The sequence below is a fragment of the Lampris incognitus genome, chromosome 11, assembly GCF_029633865.1.
Source record: "Lampris incognitus isolate fLamInc1 chromosome 11, fLamInc1.hap2, whole genome shotgun sequence".
Lineage (NCBI taxonomy): Eukaryota > Metazoa > Chordata > Actinopteri > Lampriformes > Lampridae > Lampris > Lampris incognitus.
In genome coordinates this window covers 59,083,241-59,099,097 of record NC_079221.1, presented here as the reverse complement: position 1 = coordinate 59,099,097, position 15,857 = coordinate 59,083,241, and the positions used below count along the sequence as shown (strand labels likewise).

The 15,857-nt window shown below is 44.0% G+C and overlaps 1 protein-coding gene across 1 annotated transcript in view; it reads left to right on the top strand.

The window, feature by feature from the left end:
* pde1a (phosphodiesterase 1A, calmodulin-dependent) overlaps positions 1-15,857 on the top strand; it is an 88,676-nt gene that overhangs the window by 50,335 nt on the left and 22,484 nt on the right. The window contains exons 8-11 of the mRNA XM_056288977.1: positions 2,160-2,285; positions 9,879-9,980; positions 13,088-13,208; positions 13,304-13,385. Coding sequence (XP_056144952.1) covers positions 2,160-2,285; positions 9,879-9,980; positions 13,088-13,208; positions 13,304-13,385 — 431 coding nt within the window. The remainder of the gene's footprint in view (positions 1-2,159; positions 2,286-9,878; positions 9,981-13,087; positions 13,209-13,303; positions 13,386-15,857) is intronic.

Here is a 15,857-nt window from a genome sequence, read left to right as displayed (position 1 = left end):
ACCCACTCCACCCTGCCTGCACTCTCTTCTTCACCTCTCTTCTCCACTCCCTGTTACTTTGAACAGGTGACCCCAAATATTTAAACTCATCCATCTTTGTTACCTCTATTCATTGCATCCTCACAATTTTGCTGTCCTTCCTCATTAACGCATAGGTATTCCGTCTTGATTCTACTGACTTTGGTTGCTCTTCTCTCCAGTGCATACCTCCACCTCTCCAAGCTCTCCTCAATCTGTTCCCTACTCTTGCTATAGATCACAATGGCATCTGTGAACATCATCGTCCACGGAGACTCCTGCCTGATCTCGTCCGTCAACCTGTCCATCACCATTGCAAACAAGAAAGGGCTCAGAGCCGATCCTTGATGTAATCCCACCTCCACCTTGAACCCATCTGTCACTCCAACCACACACCTCACCACTGTCACACCTCCCTCATACATATCCTGCACCACTCCTACATACTTCTCTGCAACTCCTGACTTCCTCATACAATACCACACCTCCTCTCTCGGCACCCTGTCGTATGCTTTCTCTAAATACACAAAGACACAATGTACCTCCTTCTGACCTTCGCTATACTTCTCCATCAACATTCTCAAAGCAAACATCACATCACATCCATTGCAATCTCTCCTAAATACATCCATGCCTCCACAGGTATGTCATCAGGACCAACTGCCTTTCCACTCTTCATCCTCTTCATAGCTGCCCTCACTTCCTCCTTGCTAATCCACCACACTTCCTGATTCACTATCCCCACATCATCCAACCTCCTCTCTCTCTCATTTTCTTCATTCATCAGCCCCTCAAAGTACTCCCTCCACCTTCTCAGCACACTCTCCTCGCTTGTCAGCACATTTCCATCTCTATCCTTGATCACCCTAACCTGCTGCACATCCTTTGCAGCTTGGTCCCTCTGTCTAGCCAATCGGTACAAGTCCTTTTCTCCTTCCTTAGTGTCTAATCTGTCATACAACTCACCATAAGCCTTTTCCTTTGCCTTTGCCACCTCTCTCTTTGCTTTATGCTGCATCTCCTTGTACTCCTGTCTACTTTCTTCATCTCTCTTACTATCCCACTTCTTCTTTGCCAGCCTCTACCTCTGTATACTTTGCTGTACTCCCTCATTCCACCACCAAGTCTCCTTGTCTTCCTTCCTCTGTCCTGATGACACACCAAGTACCTTCCTAGCTGTCTCCCTCACTATTTCTGCAGTGGTTTTCCAGCCATCTGGCAACTCTTCACTACCACCCAGTGCCTGTTTTACCTCCTGCCTGAACTCCACACAACAGTCTTCCTTCTTCAACTTCCACCATTTGATCTTCGGCTCTGCCTTCACTCGCTTCCTCTTCTTGGTCTCTAAAGTCATCCTACAGACCACCATCCGATGCTGCCTAGCTACGTTCTCCCCTGTCACCACCTTGCAGTCTCCAATCCCTTTTAGATGGCGCCTTCTACATCAGGAATCAGGAGTCATGAACACTTTATTTGTCATTTCACTTCATGCACTTGTGTACATGAAATGAAACGAAATGCCGTTTCCCCCAGTCCACAACAGTACAACACAAAGATAAAAACACATCCAAAAACTACAAGAACACACATCTCCAAACTAACACATATACCCAAACTAAACAAAAAATAAATGTCTATAAGATATACCCCACCTGTTTGCACTTTCCTCCACTCTTGTATGTCACCCTGTGTTCCTCCCTCTTCTTGAAATATGTATTCACCACAGCCATTTCCATCCTTTTCACAAATTCCACCACCATCTGTCCTTCCACATTTCTCTCATTGACACCTCACCTTGGCAGCATTCCTCATCACACCTTCAATTTCCAGCTTCATACTCATCACTCTATCTGACACACTCTTAAACTACAACACACTCTTGACATACTCTTCCTTCAGAATTACCCCTACTGCATTTCTTTTCCTATCCACAACATGGTAGGAGTCACACACAGTCACTTCATTAAACCTTATTGACCCTTATTAAAGCTTATTAAAACATGGTTGCAATGTGTCGCTGGACATATGAATGTGGTCGAACCCTTTCTGATATTCTAATCACCAGAGATGCATCTTAATGCCAGGTGTAAAGGCAGCCTGAAGTAATGATCGTCTGATTGGATCCTTCTCCTGTCTGTTAGGTCGGAGGTGGCTATTTTGTACAATGATAGATCAGTCCTGGAAAATCATCACGTTAGCGCTGCCTACAGGCTGATGGCTGAGGAGGAAATGAACATTCTGACCAACCTGAACAAAGATGACTGGAGGTCTGTACACTTTTACACACAAGCAACTACACACACAATCACTAACATATTATATATATATATATATATATATATATATATATATATATATATATATATATAAATCCAGTGAATCAAGTAAATTCTTTATGAGACAGTACAAGCCTGTTTCATGATTGCTTATGGCATGAAACAGGCTTGTACTGTCTCATATATAACTTTGTTGAAATATATATCAGGGCTCCAGATAGTCAGTAATACAACCAAAATAGGAGATGCCAATTCATTATTTCAAGTCAGTCAAAATGGCGTGTTACCTCACAAAGCAGCATGATAAAAGCACATTTGGTCCACCAGTCTATAGCTTTCACAAATACAAGCCAATCCACAAATGTTTTTAGTATCTTGATGCATAGGCAATAGTCCAGATAAGGAAGTCCCAAAAAGTTGAATCAGTTCATCAGGGCACAATGATTGTTGGGAGATTGATTTTATTGGCACAACGTTTATATATGTTTTATCACTCATCTAAGTGACCTCTTCAGTCTCAACTGACTGCAGGTATCCCACCCTTATAGACAATACAGTGGTATAACCAACCAAACCAACCACCAGTCTAACTAGAGTTACAATGGTCATGTGTGCTAGTCACAGAGGGTTGGGGAATAGTTGCAATCATAGCATTGTAAGATGGTGACATACAGTGCTTCCGGAAAGTAGTCCCACCCCTTCACTTCCCCCACATTGTGTTATGTTACAGCCTTATTCCAAAGTGGATTAAATTCCTTTTTTTCTCTCATCACTCTACACACAATACCCCGTAATGACAAAGTGAAAAAGGTTTTGTAGAAATTTTTGCAAATTATTAAAAATAAAAAACTGAAATATTGCATGTACATAAGTATTCACAGCCTTTACTCAGTACTTGGTTGAGGCACCCTTGGCAGCGATTACAGCCTCAAGTCTTCTTGGGTATGAAGCTACAAGCTTGACACACCTATATTTGGGGTATTTCTCCCATTCTTCTCTGCAGATCCTCTCCAGCTCTGTAAGGTTAGATGGGGAGCGTCGCTGCACAGCTATTTTCAGGTCTTTCCAGAGATGTTCAATGGGGTTCAAGTCCGGGCTCTGGCTGGGCCACTCAAGGACATTCACAGACTTGTCCCGAAGCCACTCCTTTTGTTGTCTGGGCTGTGTGCTTAGGGTCGTTGTCGTGTTGAAAGGTAAACCTTCGCCCCAGTCTGAGGTCCTGAGCGCTCTGGAGCAGGTTTTCATCAAGGATCTCTCTGTACTTTGCTCCATTCATCTTTCCCTCGATCCTGACTAGTCTCCCAGTTCCTGCCGCTGAAGAACATCCCCACAGCATGATGCTGCCACCACCATGCTTCACTGTAGGGATGGTATTAGCAAGGTGATGAGAGGTGCCTGGTTTCTTCCAGACGTGACGTTTGGCATTCAGGCCAAAGAGTTCAATCTTGGTTTCATCAGACCAGAGAATCTTGTTTCTCATGGTCTGAGAGTCCTTTAGGTGCTTTCTGGCAAACTCCAAGCGGGCTGTCATGTGCCTTTTACTGAGCAGAGGCTTCCGTCTGGCCACTCTACCATAAAGGCCTGATTGGTGTATCCCAGACTCGCCGTAACCAGTCACGGCCAGAGCGTCCACGGGGTGAGACATTCATTAGGCCACCCTAACCCAAGGGATAGTGGGTGTAGATCAGTGTAGTGTTCGGGGACTCGTCGTTCTCCAGCGACCCCTCTGGCCCACCCGGGCACCTGCAGCCAATCAACTGAAAGCATTCTCCCTGCGACTCCTTCGCGGCCTGAAGGTGATGCAATCCATGCGAGGCTTCAGCGTGTAAAACACCGAGAGCAGCCAATACGAGTTGGAAGGAAGCTGGTGTTACGCCTATCTCCTTCCTGTGGAAACATGAGCCGGGTGAGTTATTCGACAAGAGTTCCGGCCATATGCCATTGGGTTAATCGGGTGGGATAAGGGGAAAGCTAGAAATACATTTATGTAAAAAAAAAGATGTAGAAAAATCTCAAGGATGATCAGTGGAAACAGGATGAACCTGAGCTCAATTTTGAGTGTCATAGCAAAGGGTGTGAATACTTATGTACATGCAATATTTAAGTTTTTTATTTTTAATACATTTCTACAAAACCTTTTTCACTTTGTCATTATGGGGTATTGTGTGTAGATTGATGAAAAAAAAGGAATTTAATCCATTTTGGAATAAGGCTGTAACATAAAAACATGTGGGGAAATTGAAGGGGTGGGAATACTTTAAGGATGCACTGTATGTACACTTGGCCCCCCGCCCCTCTTCAGTTCAGGGATGGTCACTCCCTCTTCACATAGATGGCTTCTTTGACTCCCAGTTCAAACCAGCGTTTCTCCCTATCAAGGATGTACACATCCTCATCCCTGAAAGAGTGGCCACTGGCCTTTAGATGGTGTAGACTGGAGTCCTGGTCTGTAGATGGTGTAGACTGTGGAGTCCTGGTCTGTAGATGGTGTAGACTGTGGCGTCCTGGCCTGTAGATGGTGCCGACTGTGGAGTCCTGGCCTGTAGATGGTGTAAATTGTGGAGTCCTGGTCTGTAGATGGTGTAGACTGTGGAGTCCTGGTCTGTAGATGGTGTAGACTGTGGCGTCCTAGCCTGTAGATGGTGCCGACTGTGGAGTCCTGGCCTGTAGATGGTGTAGACTGTGGAGTTCTGGTCTGTAGATGGTGTAGACTGTGGAGTCCTGGCCTGTAGATGGTGTAGACTGTGGAGTCCTGGCCTGTAGGTGGTGTAGACTGTGGAGTCCTGGCCTGTAGATGGTGTAAATTGTGGAGTCCTGGTCTGTAGATGGTGTAGACTGTGGAGTCCTGGTCTGTAGATGGTGTAGACTGTGGAGTCCTGGTCTGTAGATGGTGTAGACTGTGGAGTCCTGGTCTGACGTGGTAGCTCTCCTGTGTTGTGTCATCCTCTTGGCCGGCGTCTGTTTAGTTTCCCCAATGTACAAGTCACGACAATCCTCCTGGCACTTAACAGCTACACTATATTGCTCTGTTTGTGCCGGGGGACCTGATCCTTAGGGTGGACCAACTTCTGATGCAGCGTGTTTTGGGGTTTGAAAGCAACTTAGATGCAGTGTTTGGAAAATACACATCTCAGCTTTCCAACACTCCCACCACATACAGAATCACCGCTGGTTTACACTTAGACAGTTGTTGCCCTTCTCCTCTCTTCTATCAGCTAGTGCACTGACTGGGGTCTTCCTGGCTTTGACAAACACCCAGCTAGGATAACCACACTTAACCAGGGCCTGTTTAATGTGGGATTTCTCCCCTTTCCCGGCCGCTGTGTCATTTGGGACATTGTCAGCTTGACCCTGAGTGACCGCTGATGATGAAGAAATTTAAATCTCAGGATGTACCACATTTTACCGACCACATTAACTCGGTGGACAACCACGTCATGTTCACTAGGTAGGATGTGGAACATGACAGGTTAGCCTTCTTACACTGTGAAATTGCAATTGGTGATGGGGGCCATTTGATTGTTGATGTTTACCATAAACCAACACATACTGATCAGTACTTAAGGTTTAACTCCCATCATCCACTGGAACACAAACTAGGAGTCATCAGGATGCTGGACCACCGAGCTGATAATGTCCCCACTGACACAGCAGCCGGGGAAGGGGATAAATCCCACATTAAACAGGCCCTGGTTAAGTGTGGTTATCCTAACTGGGGGGTTGTCAAAGCCAGCAAGACCCCCAAACAGTGCACCAGCCGATCGAAGACAGGAAAAAGACAACAGGTGTCTAAGCTTAAACCAGTGGTTAATCCATATGTGACAGGATTGTTGGAACAGTTGAGACGTGTATTTTCTAAACAGTGTATCTCAGTTGCTTTCAAACCCCAAAACACTCTGCCCCAGAAATTGGTCCACCCCAGGGATCGGGTCCCCTGGCACAAACAGCAATATAATGTACACTGGTAAGTGCCAGGAGGATTGCCATGACTTGTACATTGGGGAAACTAAATAGACACTGGCAAAGAGGATGACACAACACAGGAGAGCTACCACGTCAGATCAGGACTCCACAGTCTACACCATCTACAGGCCAGGACTCCACAGTCTACACCATCTACAGGCCAGGACTCCACAGTCTACACCATCTACAGGTCAGGACTCCACAGTCTACACCATCTACAGGCCAGGACTCCACAGTCTACACTATCTACAGGCCAGTGGCCACTCTTTCAAGGATGAGGATGTGCACATCCTTGATATGGAGGAACACTGGTTTGAACGGGGAGCCAAAGAGGCTATCTATGTGAAGAGGGAATGACCATGACCATCCTTGAACCGGGGGGGGGGGGGTGCTATGAGTACATCTGTTACCATCTTACAATGCTGTGATTGCAAACATTCTCAAATCCTCTGTGAATAGTACACATGGCCCTTGTAACTCTAGATAATGGTCACACCCATATTTGCATACGAAACCAACTCTTGGTTGTGGTCGTTATGCCACTGTATTCTTTATAAGGGTGGGGACACCTGCAGTCAATGTATTCTTAAAAAGGGTGGGATACCTGCAGTCAATGTATTGTTTATAAGGGTGGGGATACCTGCAGTCACTGTATTCTTTATAAGGGTGGGGTACCTGCAGTCAGTGTATTCTTTATAAGGGTGGGGACACCTGCAGTCAGGTGAGACTGAAGAGGTCGCTAGATGATCGCTAGATGATGACGAAACGTTTCTGTCAATAAACGCTGTGTCCAGATGACCTGATTCACCCTTCTGGGGCAAGTTAATAATATGACCTGCTGACCTGGCTTGACCAGTGAGCAGTAGAAAGGAATGTGATATCACCTGAAAATAACAAAGTTGGCAAGATTGGTTGGTGATTTCGTCTCGTACCCAACGTTAACATGTTTCAAGGTGCTAGAGGGAACGTTTCTTTCCATACTGGCAGATCATTTGTTGTTTTCAGAAATTTAAATCTGTCGTCAGTAAAACTTAACATGTTTAAGACAATTTAAAAGTTTACATAAGTCAAGGAAAACCTCTGAAAAAGTATGCTGTTTTAAGATTTAATTCATTGTTAAATGATTACTGAAATTAATCAAGTGAAATAAACTTTTAAAATTGGCTCAATAATTTATCAGTGCATATATGATTTGAAAGAAGCTTGTTAAAAGTTGATATGAAATGAAAATACGAAGCAAGCTTGTCCACCTTACAGTAGATGGTGATGATGTCTATGCCCTGGCGTGACAGATATTATAGATTCTTTTTTCAAGACTCATCCATCGCCATGTTGATTTAAATAAAATCACCCTACCAACAGACACAACACATCATACAGTATGTACCCACACCGATCCTTAGGGAGGGAAGAACAGCTGATCATGAAATACCAACAGAAACACAAATCATATTCATACGTATGTACCCACACCGATCCTTAGGGAGGGAAGAACAGCTGATCATGAAATACCAACAGAAACAACATATCATATACATACTTATGTACCCACACCGATCCTTAGGGAGGGAAGAACAGCTGATCATGAAATACCAACAGAAACAACATATCATATACATACGTATGTACCCACACCGATCCTTAGGGAGGGAAGAACAGCTGATCATGAAATACCAACAGAAACACATATCATATACATACTTATGTACCCACACCGATGCTTAGGGAGGGAAGAACAGCTGATCATGAAATACCAACAGAAACAACATATCATATACATACTTATGTACCCACACCGATCCTTACGGAGGGAAGAACAGCTGATCATGAAATACCAACAGAAACACATATCATATACATACGTATGTACCCACACCGATCCTTAGGGAGGGAAGAACAGCTGATCATGAAATACCAACAGAAATACATATCATATACTATACGTATGTACCCACACCGATGCTTAGGGAGGGAAGAACAGCTGATCATGCAATACCAACAGAAACACATATCATATACATACGTATGTGCCCACACCGATCCTTAGGGATGGAAGAACAGCTGATCATGAAATACCAACAGAAACACATATCATATACATACGTATGTGCCCACACCGATCCTTAGGGAGGGAAGAACAGCTGATCATGAAATACCAACAGAAACACATATCATATACATACGTATGTGCCCACACCGATCCTTGGGGAGGGAAGAACAGCTGATCATGAAATACCAACAGAAACACATATCATATACATACTTATGTACCCACACTAATCCTTAGGGAGGGAAGAACAGCTGATCATGAAATACCAACAGAAACACATATCATATACATACGTATGTGCCCACACCGATCCTTAGGGAGGGAAGAACAGCTGATCATGAAATACCAACAGAAACACATATCATATACATACTTATGTACCCACACTGATCCTTAGGGAGGGAAGAACAGCTGATCATGAAATATCAACAGAAACAACATATCATATACATACGTATGTACCCACACCGATGCTTAGGGAGGGAAGAACAGCTGATCATGAAATACCAACAGAAGCACATATCATATACATATGTATGTACCCACGCCGATCCTTAGGGAGGGAAGAACAGCTGATCATGAAATACCAACAGAAATACATATCGTATACATACGTATGTACCCACACCGATGCTTAGGGAGGGAAGAACAGCTGATCATGAAATACCAACAGAAACACATATCATATACATATGTATGTACCCACGCCGATCCTTAGGGAGGGAAGAACAGCTGATCATGAAATACCAACAGAAATACATATCGTATACATACGTATGTACCCACACTGATCCTTAGGGAGGGAAGAAGAGCTGATCATGAAATACCAACAGAAACAACATATCATATACATACGTATGTACCGACACCGATCCTTAGGGAGGGAAGAACAGCTGATCATGAAATACCAACAGAAACAACATATCATATACATACGTATGTACCGACACCGATCCTTAGGGAGGGAAGAACAGCTGATCATGAAATACCAACAGAAACAACATATCATATACATACGTATGTACCGACACCGATCCTTAGGGAGGGAAGAACAGCTGATCATGAAATACCAACAGAAACACATATCATATACATATGTATGTACCCACGCCGATCCTTAGGGAGGGAAGAACAGCTGATCATGAAATACCAACAGAAATACATATCGTATACATACGTATGTGCCCACACCGATGCTTAGGGAGGGAAGAACAGCTGATCATGAAATACCAACAGAAATACATATCGTATACATACGTATGTACCGACACCGATCCTTAGGGAGGGAAGAACAGCTGATCATGAAATACCAACAGAAACACATATCATATACATAGGTATGTACCCACACCGATCCTTAGGGAGGGAAGAACAGCTGATCATGAAATACCAACAGACACAACATATCATATACATACAGCATATACCCACACCTATCCTTAGGGAGGGAAGAACAGCTGATCATGAAGTAGCTTTTGATTCTGTAATAAATTGTTAATGAGTAATTAACGAGGGTGTGTATTCATTGTCCTGTATATTGTTTATTGATCACATGTTGTGTTTTTTGTCAGGGAGCTGCGGTCTCTGGTGGTAGAGATGGTGATGTGCACAGATATGTCCTGTCACTTCCAGCAGGTCAAGACCATGAGGACCGCCCTGAGCCAGAAACACGGGTGTGTATGGACCATCAGTCCAGAGCCATGGGCTTCTCCTGAACCCTGAGCCGCCTGCTGGTTACTGTAAAGCCTACATGGTTTCTGTCTTTCACTCTTCCGCCATACCTCTGTTTTTTCCTGTCATACTCTGCTTCTCTGTCATCCTCCTTCCATTTTCTTTTCCTGTCATACTCTCTGCTTCTCTGTCATCCTCCTTCCATTTTCTTTTCCTGTCATACTCTGCTTCTCTGTCATCCTCCTTCCATTTTCTTTTCCTGTCATACTGTCTGCTTCTCTGTCATCCTCCTTCCATTTTCTTTTCCTGTCATACTCTCTGCTTCTCTGTCATCCTCCTTCCATTTTCTTTTCCTGTCATACTCTCTGCTTCTCTGTCATCCTCCTTCCATTTTCTTTTCCCGTCATACTCTGCTTCTCTGTCATCCTCCTTCCATTTTCTTTTCCTGTCATACTCTCTGCTTCTCTGTCATCCTCCTTCCATTTTCTTTTCCTGTCATACTCTCTGCTTCTCTGTCATCCTCCTTCCATTTTCTTTTCCTGTCATACTCTGCTTCTCTGTCATCCTCCTACCATTTTCTTTTCCTGTCATGCTCTGCTTCTCTGTCATCCTCTTTCCATTTTCTTTTCCTGTCATACTCTCTGCTTCTCTGTCATCCTCCTTCCATTTTCTTTTCCTGTCATACTCTCTGCTTCTCTGTCATCCTCTTTCCATTTTCTTTTCCTGTCATACTCTCTGCTTCTCTGTCATCCTCTTTCCATTTTCTTTTCCTGTCATACTCTCTGCTTCTCTGTCATCCTCTTTCCATTTTCTTTTCCTGTCATACTCTCTGCTTCTCTGTCATCCTCTTTCCATTTTCTTTTCCTGTCATACTCTGCTTCTCTGTCATCCTCCTACCATTTTCTTTTCCTGTCATGCTCTGCTTCTCTTTCATCCTCTTTCCATTTTTTTCCTGTCATACTCTCTGCTTCTCTGTCATCCTCCTACCATTTTCTTTTCCTGTCATGCTCTGCTTCTCTTTCATCCTCTTTCCATTTTTTTCCTGTCATACTCTCTGCTTCTCTGTCATCCTCCTACCATTTTCTTTTCCTGTCATACTCCCTGCTTCTCTGTCATCCTCTTTCCATTTTCTTTTCCTGTCATGCTCTCTGCTTCTCTTTCATCCTCTTTCCATTTTCTTTTCCTGTCATACTCCCTGCTTCTCTGTCATCCTCTTTCCATTTTCTTTTCCTGTCATACTCCCTGCTTCTCTGTCATCCTCTTTCCATTTTCTTTTCCTGTCATACTCTCTGCTTCTCTTTCATCCTCCTTCCATTTTCTTTTCCTGTCATACTCTCTGCTTCTCTTTCATCCTCTTTCCATTTTTTCCTGTCATACTCTCTGCTTCTCTGTCATCCTCCTTCCATTTTCTTTTCCTGTCATACTCTCTGCTTCTCTGTCATCCTCTTTCCATTTTCTTTTCCTGTCATACTCTCTGCTTCTCTGTCATCCTCTTTCCATTTTCTTTTCCTGTCATACTCTCTGCTTCTCCCTCATCCTCTTTCCATTTTTTCCTGTCATACTCTCTGCTTCTCTGTCATCCTCTTTAAATCATCGTCATGTCTCTTTAAGTGTGTCTCTAAGTGTCTCTGTGTCTCTATACATGTGGCTCTAAGTGTCTCTCTAAGTGTGTCTCTAAGTGTCGCTCTACCTTTCTCTCTAAATGTCTCTCTGAGTGTGTCTCTGTGTCTCTCTGAGTGTCTCCCTAAGTGTCTGTCTGAGTGTCTCTCTAAGTGTCTCTCTATATGTGTCTCTAAGTGTCTCTCTGAGTGTCTCTCTAAGTGTCTCTCTAAGTGTGTCTCTACTTGTAACTCTGAGTGTCTCTCTAAGTGTCTCTGTGTCTCTGTAAGTGTCTCTGTAAATGTATCTCTGAGTGTCTCTTTAAGTGTCTCTCTAAGTGTCTCTCTCGCTCTGTGTCTCTCTAAATGTCTCTCTAAATGTGTCGTTAAGTGTCTCTCTAAGTTTGTCTCTAAGTTTGTCTCTAAGTTTCTCTCTGAGTGTCTCTCTAAGTGTCTCTCTAAGTGTGTCTCTACTTGTAACTCTGAGTGTCTCTCTAAGTGTCTCTGTGTCTCTGTAAGGGTCTCTGTAAATGTATCTCTGAGTGTCTCTTTAAGTGTCTCTCTAAGTGTCTCTCTCGCTCTGTGTCTCTCTAAATGTCTCTCTAAATGTGTCGTTAAGTGTCTCTCTAAGTTTGTCTCTAAGTTTGTCTCTAAGTTTCTCTCTGAGTGTCTCTCTAAGTGTATCTCTAAGTGTCTCTGTGTCTCTAAGTGTCTCTAAGTTTCTCTCTAAGTGTCTCTCTGAATGTCTCTCTAAGTGTCACTCTAAGTGTCGCTCTGAGTGTCTCTAAATGTGTCTCTAAGTGTATGTCTGAGTGTGTCTCTCAGTGTCTAAGTGTCTCTGTAAGCATCTTTCTAAGTGTCTCTAAGTGTCCCCCTAGTTGTCTCTCTAAGTGTGTCTTTAAGTGTATGTGTCTCTCTGAGTGTCTCTGTAAGTGTCTAAGTGTCTCTCTAAGTGTATCTTTAAGTGTCCCTCAAAGTGTCTCTCTTAATATATGTCTGTGTCTTTAAGTATCTAAGTGTCTCTCTGGGTGTCTGTCAAAGTGTCTTTCTTAATGTCTGTCTGTGTCTTTAAGTATCTAAGTGTCTCTCTGCATGTCTCTCTAAGTGTGTGTCTCTCTGTGTCTGTCAAAGTGTCTATCTAAGTTTTTCTCTGAGTGTCTCTCTAATTGTCTCTGTAAGTGTCTCTCAAAGTGTCTCTCTTAATGTCTGTCTGTGTCTTTAAGTATCTAAGTGTCTCTCTAAGTATTTCTCAGAGTGTCTCTAAGTGTCTCTCTAAGTGTCTAAGTGCCTCTCTGTGTCTGTCAAAGTGTCTCTAAGTTTTTCTCTGGGTGTCTCTTTGAGTGTCTCTCTAAATGTCTCTGTAAGTGTCTCTCTAATTGTCTCTCTAAGTGTCTCTCTAATTGTCTCTGTAAGTGTCTCTCTAAGTGTCTCTCTATGTGTCTCTAAGTCTCCCTCTGAGAGTCTCTCAAAGTGTCTCTGTCTTTCCATCTTTGTGTGTGTCTCTCATTCAGGGTGGACAAGGCTAAGGCTCTCTCACTGATGCTCCACGCTGCTGACATCAGCCACCCAGCCAAGACCTGGCCACTGCATTACCGCTGGACACAGAGTCTGATGGAGGAGTTCTTTAGACAGGCACGCTCACACACACACACACACACTCAGGAACTGTACTGTCTGAAATCTCATAGTATAATGACAGTGTTTCCATGGTGATGTGGGGTTTCCAGGGTGATAAAGAGATGGAGCTTGGCCTTCCTTTCTCCCCTCTCTGTGACCGCAAAGCCACCATGATTGCCCAATCACAAATAGGTAAGTTCCACTGTCAGCCAATCACAAATAGGTAAGTTCCACTGTCAGCCAATCACAGAGCAGAACTTCCATAATCCAAGTGCATAGGCAACTCAGTTTCACTAAGGGCCACACTGGGAAATGAGAAGCGCATCAAGGACCGGACATAGATGCTTTTATTTAATCTAAAAAATAAATAAAATATCTTCGATTATATTGTTGCATCTCCCATATAGCCTTCTCGCATACAATTTGGTCCACATAAACCCCCCAAAAAGTCATCAAAAAGTTGCTCAGCCATCATAGCATTATGTCAAGCAAGATAATGCATTCTGATTATATTTTTAAAAGTAAGCTACCATACGGCTAACTCACAACAGCCTTTTTCACAGGCTTGGAAAGAACAACTTAATGGCTGTGTGGGACACTTAATAAAAAAAATAAAGGTTCAATGTATTTTATCATTTGGTTTAAATGTCCCATATAGCTTAGCCTTCTGACATGCAACTGGCTGAACATAAAACCCTAAAAATTGCAAATTAACTTTGCAGTCAAGCAAAACTCATTTTGATTGACTGCAAAGTTACTCAAATGCAGTAAGCCCAGGAGCATCGGAGGTGGGTTCAAACCATGGTGCGAATGGGAGGAGAAATGGGGTAGGGGTAATTCTGAAGGAAGAGTATGTCAAGAGTGTGATGGAGGTGAAGAGAGTGTCAGACAGAGTGATGAGTATGAAGCTGAAAATCGAAGGTGTGTTGATGAATGTTATCAGCGCATATGTCCCACAAGTTGGGGTGTGAGATGGACGAGAAAGAAGAATTCTGGAGTGAGTTGGATGACGTGGTGGAGAGGGTACCCAAGGAGGAGAGACTGGTGATTGGAGCGGACTTCAATGGGTATTTTGTTGAAGGAAACAAGAGGTGATGAGGATATGAAGGGTAGATATGGTGTCAAGGAGAGAAAGGTGGAAGGACAGATGGTGATGGATTTTGTGAAAAGGATGGAAATGGCTGTGGTGAATACATATTTCAAGAAGAGGGAGGAACACAGGGTGAGGTACAAGAGTGGAGGAAAGTGCACACAGGTGGACTATATCTTATGCAGGAGGCGCGATCTGAAAGGGATTGGAGACTGCAAGGTGGTGACAGGGGAGAACGTAGCTAGGCAGCATCGGATGGTGGTCTGTAGGATGACTTTAGAGACCAAGAAGAGGAAGCGAGTGAAGGCAGAGCCGAAGATCAAATGGTGGAAGTTGAAGAAGGAAGACTGTTGTGGGGAGTTCAGGCAGGAGTTAAGACAGGCACTGGGTGGTAGGGAAGAGTTGCCAGATGGCTGGACAACCACTGCAGAAATAGTGAGGGAGACAGCTAGGAAGGTACTTGGTGTGTCATCAGGACAGAGGAAGGAAGACAAGGAGACTTGGTGGTGGAATGAGGAAGTACAGCAAATTATACAGAGGAAGAGGTTGGCAAAGAAGAAGTGGGATAGTAAGAGAGATGAAGAAAGTAGACAGGAGTATAAGGAGATGCAGCGTAAAGCAAAGAGAGAGGTGGCAAAGGCAAAGGAAAAGGCGTATGGTGAGTTGTATGACAGGTTAGACACTAAGGAAGGAGAAAAGGACTTGTACCGATTGGCTAGACAGAGAGACCGAGCTGGGAAGGATGTGCAGCAAGTTAGGGCGATCAAGGATAGAGATGGAAATGTGCTGACAAGCGAGGAGAGTGTGCTGAGAAGGTGGAAGGAGTACTTTGAGGGGCTGATGAATGAAGAAAATGGGAGAGAGAGAAGGTTGGATGATGTGGGGATAGTGAATCAGGAAGTTCAGTGGATTAACAAGGAGGAAGTGAGGGCAGCTATGAAGAGGATGAAGAGTGGAAAGGCAGTTGGTCCTGATGACATACCTGTGGAGGCATGGATATGTTTAGGAGAGACGGCAGTGGGGTTTCTAACTACACTGCTCAAAAAAATAAAGGGAACACATAAGCAATGCAATGTAGCTCCAAGTCAATCACACTTTTGAGATATCAACCTGTCCAGTTAGGAAGCAACACTGATTTGTGAATCAATTTCACCTGTTGGTAAATTGTCTAATTTCCACCAGGTGGAAATTAGACAATTTGCAAGACAACCCCTATAAAAGGAATGGATTTGAAGGTGGTGGCCACAGACCATTTGCCTGTCCTCATCTTCTCTGGCCGATCTTTGGTTAGTTTTTCATGTTGCTAGTGCCCTCACCACTAGAGGTGGCATGAGGCGGTATCTGCAACCTACAGAAGTTGCTCAGGTAGTGCAGCTCATCCAGGATGGCACATCAATGCGTGCTGTGGCAAGAAGATTTGAGGTGTCTCCCAGCACAGTGTCCAGAGCATGGAGGAGGTACCAGGAGACAGGCCAGTACACCAGGAGACGTGGAGGGGGCCACAGGAGGACAACAACCCCGCAGCAGGACCGCTATCTGGTCCTTTGTGCAAGGAGGAACAGGAGGAGCACTGC